Genomic DNA, 11081 nt, shown 5'->3' with positions numbered 1-11081 from the left:
TTTCGTCAAAGTAAAACCCTGAAGAGAAATTTACAGCTTCAAATATGAAAAAAAGGTCTCACCTCCGGTGGGACTCGAACCCACAACCTTTGAATTAGAAGTCCAATGCGCTAGTCCATTGCGCCACGGAGGTCGAGCTGCGCGTGCGAGGGAAAATTTATAATATTTAAATCTTGATACCTAATATGATACTCGCTTTAGTCTTTCTCGCCATCTAAAGTAAGCCTTGTTGAAATTGTAACTTATAGCTGCCAGTTATCCTTTAAGTTAGATCTTTCGAACATAGTTTACTGGACTACTTTTGATAGATTAAGACATTTTATTGATTGCTGTTGTTAGATAAGGACAGATCTGTTCGAATTTTTCAGGCCGAAAGCGGACAAAATGAAACGGTTTCTGTCAAAATGGCATTCTGTGAGACCAAACTTCTTAGATACACTTCGAGAAAATGGTGTAAACACAGGTTGGTCTCTCTGTCCATGAGTTTGATCAAAACACGTAGCAGTCATGCAGTGTCAACTTCAAATCAGGTCCACGGGAAGAAAGAATTTAAACCTGTTGTTTTTACCTGTTGATCACCCTGTTTTCCTTGTTTCGAAACACTAATTGTCCTATCACCAAAGAAATTTTTATTTCTTCAATTTCAATAGCTGGAGATTGTTTTTCCAAATTTTTTAAGGCTGCTCAAATGTTTGCTTGTCAAGAAAGCTGTTTAAATTTAAGAGAAAACTGTTTTGGCCTATAACTTTTACTCTGACAATTTTTATTAAAAGAAATAGGAAATCTCCAACTAGGAGTAATCACACCAGACACATAATTTCTGATCTAATCAGCTGTGGATGGAATTCCGATATAAACTAGTTCAACTAACTAAAAACAATTGTTTTACCCACTTTTTTCCAGTGGCTGAATTTATGTGTTGTGACATTGAGAGACTAGCTCAGAGAGTCTCAGTTTCAACAGAGGTAAGCCATTGTTTATTTCTAGAATGGATTCAGTCAAATTTGTACCAGGGAGCAACTGAACCAGTTGGACACAAATCTCCTTGATTTATTTTTGTGCCTGTCCTTGCAGATATGCATCTGATTGGTAAGAAAATAATTCAGTGATCTGCTGTGTCGAAGTACATGTGACTCAAAATCTTTTCTTGTTAATTTTGAGCTGTTATATCTCTTTAAAGCTGTTACAAGATTGAAATATACAACTGTACAAAAGATGTCTCAATAGTACCCTTCTGCTTTTGCAATGCATGCTTGTTTGGATTGAATTTGTTTCTGGCCTTCATGCAGCTGTTACTGCAATCATTTTTTAAATATCTGTGTTTTTGCGTGTAGGATCTGTCATCCCTTCAAGCCACAATCACCACTCAAACAGCTGCATTCACAATGAATGGCAGTGATTTATATGAGGAAATGATGTCAAGATTTCACATCCTTTCAACTGGTAATCAGCCTAAATATGGTTTTCTTGTAAATGTAATAATTTCTTGTAGTTCCTTTAGGCACGTCGAAGGCAAAGTTTCATAACTTTTTTACATTATATTACCTATAGCTATTATTTTTCCTTAGTGTACCATGTTGGTACAGTGAAAATTATTTATAATTTGAACATAAAGTAAGCTGATTAATTAAATTACTTATCATCGATTTTTCTTGCTTCATCTTTCCACAGGTTTTGATAAGTAAGTATATCTCTATTTTTAAAAAATATTGGTTTATTGACACAAATAAAGAAGAAAAAGAGAGAGGACCATGTATTTATGAACAAAAATAAGTATAAGCAAGTCAAACAATATGCACATTTTTGTGAAAATATGATTTATTAAAATTAAAGAAATTTTCACCTCAGGTAGTTATACCGAGATCTGTCATCCAGGTAAGTACAAAGTCTATTATGTCTAGTTACTTGGTTACAATCACATTAATTGTTGTTCTATTTCAGTTTAGATGAGCTCCTTGATGGAGGTCTGTACACAGGAGAACTGACAGAAATTGTTGGAGCTGCTGGTGTCGGCAAGTCTCAGGTAATGTTCAACACAGAACCTGATACCTGTCCTTAAACAGAAAAGGGTGTTGTTCACATTTACAATTATACAGTCATATAGCTGTCAGAAAAAAAATTCAAATTATGATAATTATTGTATTGAAGAGGAATATTACATCTAACTGAGTTAAAGTCACAGCAGGATCCATAGTAAGTTTGTGACCTGCACTTTGTCATGAAGTATTTTTTGATTTACAGATTAGTACAAATTAAACAATCTGACATGTCCAAAGTTGTACCCAAAACGCCATGATAATTGTGAATAAAATTCCCTGAAAAACCCTGTCAGCTGATCAACAGATAACTGTTGGCCAGCATGGGTGAAAGTGACTGAAGTCGTCAGAGTAAATTCAATAGTTGAAAGCACAATTTATATGAAGAGCAGTCAAAGTGTTTAGTATTTTAGATGTTAATTCATGGGTATTTATTGCTATAAAATGCTATTAAAACTTAGGCCAACTGATAACCTGTTGGTAGCCTGTCAGGCGCAGCCTGCCAAAAACCTAGATTTCTGATCCTTTTTATTAACTTGAAGACAGGAATAATTCACTGAAGTGCAGGTAGTATTTGAGGCAGGAGAACATGGTATGGGAACTAAGTGGCTGTGACCCCCCTGTTTCCCCACCACCCCCCCCCCCCATTAATTCTGAAAGAGCTATTTTATACTAATTTTTTTTTAATTCAATGGCAGCCTTAATGTCTTAACTTATGTTGTTATTGTTTTTGCCAGATTTGTATGAGCATTGCCTTGTTTACAGCCATGGAAACAAAGAAGAATGTTCTGTATATCGACACGGGAGGATCTTTCAGTGCCACAAGGGTTAAAGACATGTTAGAACAGAGGCATAATTCCCTAGCAAGTCAGGACCTCAATAACATACTGTCTAGAATATCAGTGATCCAAGCATATGATGTATTCTCAGTAATTGAAGCTCTTGAAAGAGTGAGAGACAGGATATGTAAACAGGTAATTACATTGTTGCTATTTGAATGCATTTGTGCTAGGTATCTTACTTATTGTGCAGTCTTATTGCTGAAGTGAGAGTTAATGATTGTAACTAAAATTTGGACAAATTGAGCAGAACCATCAGAGGTTGAGAAGAATTGTTTGTCAGTCAAGTGTACTAAGGTTGGTCCATGAAAAGAATTTTAGTTTGCTTTCATTAACTTGTTGTGAGTCATGGAAGGAAAGTCATAATCTAGGTGGTAATTTTCTTATTAAAAAAGAAACTGTAGTGCTACATCAATGGGTGCATAACAATAACATTTGTTTTCATTGACTGCAGAGTTGATAAATAAATATACATTGGCCCAGACCATCAAGAGTTAACAAAACTAACATTTTCAGTATAAGCCCTTTCTCAGAGCACATGACAAAAGGCTAACACTCAAAACATCTACTTTAAAAACTCTTTTCATCAACAAATTTACATTTTCAACCTAGCTGATAAAATAAAATTATCATCATGAACAAAAGTTAGTTTTGCTGTTATGCTACTGCCTGGAAAACTTATGCTTCAGTCCAACCTGATTGATCAGTTTTAATTCATGGGTAAATTTATGTCTGTCTGTTCAGTTTGTTGGTTATGTTCATGTAAGTTATAGGTTGATTGTATGGAACTGGTGAATGGATCAGTTTTAATCCAAGTGTAAAGTTTGATTCTTATGTTCAGTTTAACTGAGTAAATATATGAAAATCATATAGTTATGTGAATTGTGGATAAGGAAGTGAATATGAAAGCAATCTTTGCTGTAAAGATCACCACTTGAGCAGTAGTGAAAATTATATCAACAGTCATTTAATCATCACTTCATGGGTTTATTTGCCACCAACATAATGACCAGCTCAATTGGTAATATCCTGTGCTGACTGTACCTCATAGGATGATGATAATGATGATAACATGCATTATCTTCAAATGATAATTGTGGATTGCATAGCAGGAGTCATTTCTCCAATACTTGGAGGCCAGCAAATTCAAGGTATGCAGATTTTAGAAAACTGAATTAATATCAGTGCTAATCCATTTTAATTTTTCTTTTAAAACTACATTTCAGTCTTACCAAGTGAATAACTTACTTCCTAGATTCAATAGTCCATTTTACAGTTGCATTTGGTTGCCAAGCCTTTAAACAATAGCAAGGCTAAGGTTGACCTAGTTGTGATACAAACCTTGCTGCTCTTCAAATGTAAATTACTTTCATTGTTATCATGCTAACTAGATTCTGACTTCCAGCACAACATGGTCAACTTCAGCCTCACTCCAAATCAAAGGCTTGGCAACTAAGTACACAACTGTAAATTGGCCTGTTGCATTTCCCCTAATAATCATTTTGTTGTGAATTATTCAAAACTGGTGTTTTATCAACATAACACAGTCCCACTAGTAAGTGCAATTTTGGTCTCATCTTCTGTAGTTATATGATACCATAGAATCCCTAAGAAACGCACAGTTTTATCACTGCTGAGAGTTTACCCTTTAACTCCTTCATGACTGACCGAGAAATAATTTTTCCTTATTACATCAATACAATATCAAGCAGGCAAGTGATGAGAATAGAGAAAAATATCAATGAGGGGATTGTAACTTGATCCAATTCCAAATTCTCCAAATTACAAATTGCAACATCATAGGGATTGAATGGCAAGGAGAAAGGAGAATTACTTGTGAGATTTTAGGATTAAAAGGGTTAACTCTTTAACCCCTCAAAGTGACTAGCATCTAATTTCTCCTTTCAGTATCTCCCCTGAATCAAACATTGGATTCATGAGAATAATGGAAATGATCAATAACTACAAAAGCTCTTGATTGTTAAGCTAATTCTCTTTTTCCGCACATTAGGAAATGTAGAGAGAACAGTATGGAGAATATGCATACTGATGTTGGGGTGTAAAGGGTTAAGGTTTTCATTATTGGAATACTGCATTTTGTGAAATTAGGGGAAAAATCTATGAATCTTTAGCATCTTGAATATACCACTAAATGTCTGTGATAAACAATGTGATTGACGAGTTATTAAATGCTGATGATTTTCTTGCAATTTTTTTCTCTTTGCTTCAGGCCATTCATTGATGGTGAGCCTCGCAAGAATTTTAAAGTCATTAGCTGTTGCACATTCAGTTACAGTGGTGGTACGTAAAATAAACATTAGCTGCCATTACTGAATACTGTGAAAAGGAACTTCTGATCATTTCTTTCTATTTCTCTTCTTTCTTCATCCATGGAACATTTTTGTTTTCTGAAATTGCAGTATGATGAGCAGCACATTTGATAGCCAATTTGTTTTCATTGATAAATTTAGATCACCAATAACATTGTAACAGATTCATCCAAGTCATCATTTTCTACCAAACCAGCCCTTGGACCCACCTGGGCTCATATTCCAAACACCAGGATTTTCATTCAAAAGAATCCTATGTCAGAGGCAAGCAGTATCAGAAAAGGAAAGATTATGGCCACTTTAATCAAGTCATCTAGACAGGTAGATAAATCATTTTGTGATAAATAAATCTACATCACCTCTCTCACAACTGCCTATTTTTTCTTTTTCCCTGAAAATTTTTGAGGTTCAAAAGATGGTTTAATTTTAAATTTTTGCAAATGCTGCATATCATAACATGTTCTGGAAAGCTTTTCTAATAAAGCCAAATCCTCTTTCCTCTCCTTTTTTTTTTTTTGCCTCACCCTATATTTCACTTTGTGTGTTTGTGTTTTTTCACATTTTTTCTAACTTCTTAATTAGGAGATGTTGTTAGGGCTAATCCATGACTGATACTAAAATTTTCTATTAGAAATCAATTATCGAATTTATTAATTAATATTTACTGCTAGAACAGAGTCATCTACTTGCTCTTCATGTTCAAAGAGTCTCTCCTTTTTACTAAATCTTTGTTTTTGTGATTTTGCACTTGATTGTGGCTTGATTGTTTGTTTTCATAGAAATTACACATGGCCACTGTTTCTACAATTATGTCTGAGCAATAACCAATCGAGTCACAGCCCTCGAGAAAGGAACATAGTTGTTACTGCCTTGTGGATCATCTACAAATACAATAACAACTAGCCACTCGTAGGATTGAGCATGACGTTCGAGATCCAAAACAACTGCATCTTTATTATCTTTATAATCTCCAATGCGGCAATGTTTGATTCCTTCCTTTTCCAAATAGGAAGAGAGTCGCTCGTACCAAACTTGCTCAGTGACAAGGATAGCAACTCTATTGTAGTAAACTGTATCATCATCTACCTTTGCCCATGCATTGATCTCGTCATTGATGATCTTCACATAAAAGATGCTGCACTCTTCATCCGATACAAATGTTCTAAATGGAATATCGCGGATTTCAGGTCCATCAACATGGTGACCAAGTTTTATCTCATTGTTCCAGTATTTCTCTGCAAACTTCTTTTGTTCTGGGTTGTAAGAGCGAATTAAAGGCTCACAGTGATACTTCAATTTGCTGAATATCTGTGATGTGCATCTCATAACTGTCGTAAGGCTTGGAGCATGAAGAAATTTTTTAGTTTCACAGAGGTAGAAAATTGCCCCATCAAATCCAAATGAAGTAAAATACTTCTCATGCTTCAACTGCTGTCTGACTTCATATGCAATCCACTGATAGAAAGAAGGGCTTTGGTGACAAATAAAGAAATCCGCTAAAGATCTTGCAGCTGGGAAACTTTGAAATTCATCAACAAAGATATGGAAGTCATCTACTCTTTCCCCCTCCTTGACCACAGAGTCCACAGAGGAGAGAAAAAGTGGTTGCTGGTGAACCGTTACAATCAAAAGCTTTTCATCACAAGGTTTGCCTTTTCTAAGGAATTTCTTGAAGAACTCTGAAGAACAATCTTCTAATGAATTCTGCTTTGATTTCTGCGAGTCCCGTTCAAAATTGAAATGGAGAAATAAAATACCGTTACTTGAGAAGAATTCTTTGTAGAGCTTACCAAGGATTGTTGGTACAAATATCACGACCTTTTCATTGCGCTTCACACATTCCAGTGCTTTGTGTTGGATTAAAATTGTTTTTCCACTCCCTGCGACTCCATGAATCAGCTGCTTTTCCTCTCCTCTCCATATCGCTAGTTGTTCCTCATTTAAGAACACGAACTGCCTTGCCAGAATTGACTTTTTCTCAAGCCGCACCACCACAGGCTTCTCGTTTTTAGTCTTCTTGTAGCTTTGTTGGAGAAACTTTTGCTTATCAATGGTTTTGAATACTTCACCGAGTATTCGAACTGAGGCATTTACTGTAGCTCTCTGACCCACAAATAGAGAGATCACGCTCAAAAACTTTTCCTCGTGCTCTCCAAGAGATCGCTCGGTAAACTTTCCTTTCCACCATCGCGCGAAAGGTAGCAAATTTCTATCATTACCTTCACCATCCATTTCTAGATTAATCTTCCTAAGATGAATGAAACCCCCAGAACTTTCGCTCACGTCGGATAAGTTTGGCACTGCAACGACTTTGTGAACAAAGTCGACTTCGTTCATGCCCTTCGCTTCTAGAAATATTCTCACGAATCTTTCTGCAAATTCAAGTTGCTTCTTCGCTTTTTCATATCGATCACTGTTAAATTCTGTTTTGCCTTTTGCTTCGATGAGGATCACACCAATACGTCGGTGCAAGACGACAAAGTCAATTTCATCTTCCTTAGACGTCTCCAGGAGGTTTTTAAGAGAAGTAACCAAAGGGCAATCCTTCGGGAAGAATTCCTTAATAAACTTCCTATAACTGAACTTCGATAACACAAACATTGGTTGATTTGTTTCTCGCCCAAATCTCTCGAGACACTGAAATATTTGCAACTCAGCAGAGTCTCCTTTTATGTAGCCTTTCAAAGTCTCAGTGAGTTCCACAGCACCGGATGCATCACCGGTTGGAGAAATGTATTTGCGTTTAAAACATGGAGGAATCATGTACGTTCGATCATTTGTCTTCCAGTCGGGCCATCGTCTCGTGAGGTATTGCTCACAACACTCCTCCAAGTTAGGAGAGTATTCGCCCGCCGGACACTTCACTACATAATTCGAAGCCATGATGATGAAATGAGATGGACTTCGATGGAAGATGACGTAAATACTGCCTGGTTGGAAGATGATGAAACGTGGTGAAACAGGCGAAATATAAATAGAAGCTTAGTTACCGCGCCAAGCAGAGAGGCCATCAGCACTTGCGACATGTTTTGTAAATTTTACTTTGCGAGAAACCGCTGGTGTGCGCCTACGTTGGTTTTTCGCTAAAGGATCACACTAAAAGTAGTAGGAAAATACGTTGGAAAACAACAATGGATCGAGCATTTGAGACAACCCTTTTGTCATTTTCCCCCTTGTAACTTATATGGTAGGGTCAAAGTCTTAAAATTGTGGTGTGATGTGTGGAAGGAAATGATTTTTAAGAAGCAAAAGATTATAGATATGACTTTGAGTCTTGTCTTATGATGTTTGGGCGATCAATGAAGATGATGTTATTAGTGAAGGATGCAAGAGGCCTGTCGAAGAGCACAAACGTATTGGATAGTATACTTTTGTAATGTCGTTGCTATCTCAAGTTATCGTTGATCATTTGAAGTACTCACTTTCCTGCGAGCGTTGTGTAGAGCTTCAACTGTTCTGCTAGTGCAATGTACTTGCAATCTTAGTAAAAAATTTAGTTTGAAGAAGTTTATGTTCAGTTTCAAAAGCTTATTTTTTGACATAAATCCCAACCGATGGGGCCGATTACGGAAACAAATAAGCGCGCGAAACGAAACGAATGCGGAATGGAAATATGCTAATGATTTGAAGAAATCTGTAATTTGCGAAATGGAAATATGCTAATGTTTGCAAAATCTGCGTGGTGAGCTTTGTGAAATCTCCACCACGTTCGTAAATAACTCAATGCGTCGTTAAGGCCATAGAGCGCAAAAGTAATTTGAATTGTTCGTTGACTCAGTAACTGTACTGTCTATAAGGTGTAATCAATGTAGGTTGTCGATGAATAATTCGAATGCGTGACACTACACCTACCTGACCGGAAATGCACATGGAAAGCAGCATGTTTCTAGATGAAATATCATGTTTGCTTGGAAAATTTAACTGACCGAAGCTCTTTTATTTATTTTCTTGGGTCTCAGAATAATTGTTTTCGCAAATTACAGATTTCTATTGTGAAAATCATTAGCTTATTTCTATTTCGCGAATTACAAATTTCTAGAAATCTGTAATTTGCGAAATGGAATAATGCTAATGATTTGCGAAACGAGGCTTGTGGAGCTTTCCGCAGGGATTCTATTTCCGCAAATCGTTAGCATATTTTCTTCCTCTCGTAACTTATCTCCGGGTCACACAACGCGTGACGCTTTCGTGAAGTAACCTTTAGCTTTTTCTCCAGACGTGAGCTTGGGCTATCATGATCGTCAGTAAATCAAATCTCAAACTTAAGTTATCGGCCTTATTTCGCGCTGTTCGCACTTTGATCATTAAAATATTCTCATCCGAAGAGCCAGCAAACTACACGAGTATCGTCCCCGACTTTCTCTGTGCGACCTCGTAGCTCAGTCGGCAGAGTAACGGTAGATCTAATCCGGAGGTCGTGGGTTCGATTCCCACCGAGGTCAAAAGATTTTTTCTTTGCCTCGTGTGGTTCCCTGTTTCCCTTTATTAGGGCTAACGCCCTGTGGGTTATTCATGGGTTTAAGTAGCACTTTAATTTACACTTCAGAGTTAATTCTCTGTTTCACCATACACGAGTATCCACAGAGTTAGAAATGCCCGTAAACTTAGCATCCTCTTTTATCTTTCTTCAAAAAATATTACAAAAAGGTGGCGAATCCGTGCAAGCGTGCTGAAAACAGTAATGAATGGCGCCGAACTGGCAAAATTTTTCTATTATTCTTGTGCTTGTGCAGAGAAAATGCCTCTCTGCTCCCATTCTCTCTCATTCTTTCATTTATGGCAGAGAGGTTGTTGTCTGCTCTCATTCTATTCGTTATCATTGAGCTATTTTCTAGGAGCAATAGCGGCAGTGCCATTGCGCCTTTCGAAGAACACGACGAACTCAGTAGTTTGATTTTAAGGATATGAGAGGTTAATTTCGTATCTTATCATCCAACTGCAAAAAGTAGAATACAAATAAGGCGCGAATCGAGTACAAATATTCTGCGATATTGTACGGTTATTTGGACAATTGTTATTCCGTAGTATAAAAAAAAACCTGTTTAACTAGTCGGTTAAAGTAAACAATAACCACCTGTCAAAATAACCGTACAATATCGCAGGATATTTGTACTTTATTCGCGCGTTAATTGTACTCTACTTTGAGCAGTTGGATAATAATCAGCAATACTACACACCAAAACGTCTCAGAAAATATATGTTAAATCCTACCGTGTAACTGAATAGGTTGCAACCGCTTGGCCGTGGAAAGTCTGCGTACGAGACAAATGAGAGGTTGCTTGTGAGTCTCACAGTGAGGACTGGTCGTCATTTATCGCCTGAAGTGGGAGGGGAGGATTTTGATTACGTCACTCTAAAATTTTACCTGATCCCCCCTCCCACGGTGGTTATGTGCTAGTTCCGTTATAAAAAAGATCCTTGGAGGAAATCGCCCTTAATATGCACAACAGGATTTGATGAATAAAAGTTTGACATTAAGCAGAAGAGCAAGTTCCTTTCGACCGTACGACTGTTGAGCATGTATAAATGAATTTTTTCCTCTCAATTCATGTTACCTTGTCAGAAAACTGTTAGCCTTATGGCCAGGCTTTTAAAGGAGGGAAGGAGAAAGGGGGTTAGTGGGGGACAACTGACCCCCACTCCGTTCTCCTGAGAATCATGTGATTCTCTCCACAGTCTTCCGATCCTCTTCTTCCCCCCCCCCTCCCCAACCTCCTAGGTGATAAATAATGAGTGGTCTCTTACATGTAGGTGACAGGACAGTCCACATTTCCCAATATTTACGATACCAGCTGCTTTGGGTGCTACATTTAAAACTATTTAAATGATGAATTTTAAAGTCGTGAGACCGTAACTTTCAAGGGAACTGTTGTGAA

The 11081-nt window shown here is 37.2% G+C and overlaps 1 protein-coding gene, 2 non-coding genes and 1 pseudogene across 3 annotated transcripts; 2 read left to right on the top strand and 2 right to left on the bottom strand.

The window, feature by feature from the left end:
* The window catches only part of LOC136279212 (uncharacterized), a 360360-nt pseudogene that overhangs the window by 204169 nt on the left and 145110 nt on the right, over nucleotides 1-11081 (bottom strand).
* Nucleotides 60-133, bottom strand: Trnar-ucu (transfer RNA arginine (anticodon UCU)). The gene has a single exon. It is a non-coding gene; the product is annotated as a tRNA-Arg (tRNA).
* LOC131786925 (DNA repair protein RAD51 homolog 4) lies at nucleotides 234-6455 on the top strand. The gene is made up of 10 exons (XM_066162115.1): nucleotides 234-463; nucleotides 904-965; nucleotides 1335-1443; nucleotides 1672-1681; nucleotides 1942-2023; nucleotides 2774-3010; nucleotides 3927-4026; nucleotides 5106-5176; nucleotides 5347-5526; nucleotides 6215-6455. Exons 1-10 carry the CDS (start codon nucleotides 385-387, stop codon nucleotides 6269-6271), a joined length of 987 nt encoding a protein of 328 aa, XP_066018212.1. The 5' UTR covers nucleotides 234-384; the 3' UTR covers nucleotides 6272-6455.
* On the top strand, nucleotides 9574-9647 carry Trnar-ucu (transfer RNA arginine (anticodon UCU)). The gene has a single exon. It is a non-coding gene; the product is annotated as a tRNA-Arg (tRNA).

This window comes from Pocillopora verrucosa, chromosome 2 (assembly GCF_036669915.1).
Source record: "Pocillopora verrucosa isolate sample1 chromosome 2, ASM3666991v2, whole genome shotgun sequence".
NCBI lineage: Eukaryota > Metazoa > Cnidaria > Anthozoa > Scleractinia > Pocilloporidae > Pocillopora > Pocillopora verrucosa.
Note: the sequence above shows the minus strand (reverse complement) of the source record. Positions and strands in the feature narration are given on the sequence as shown.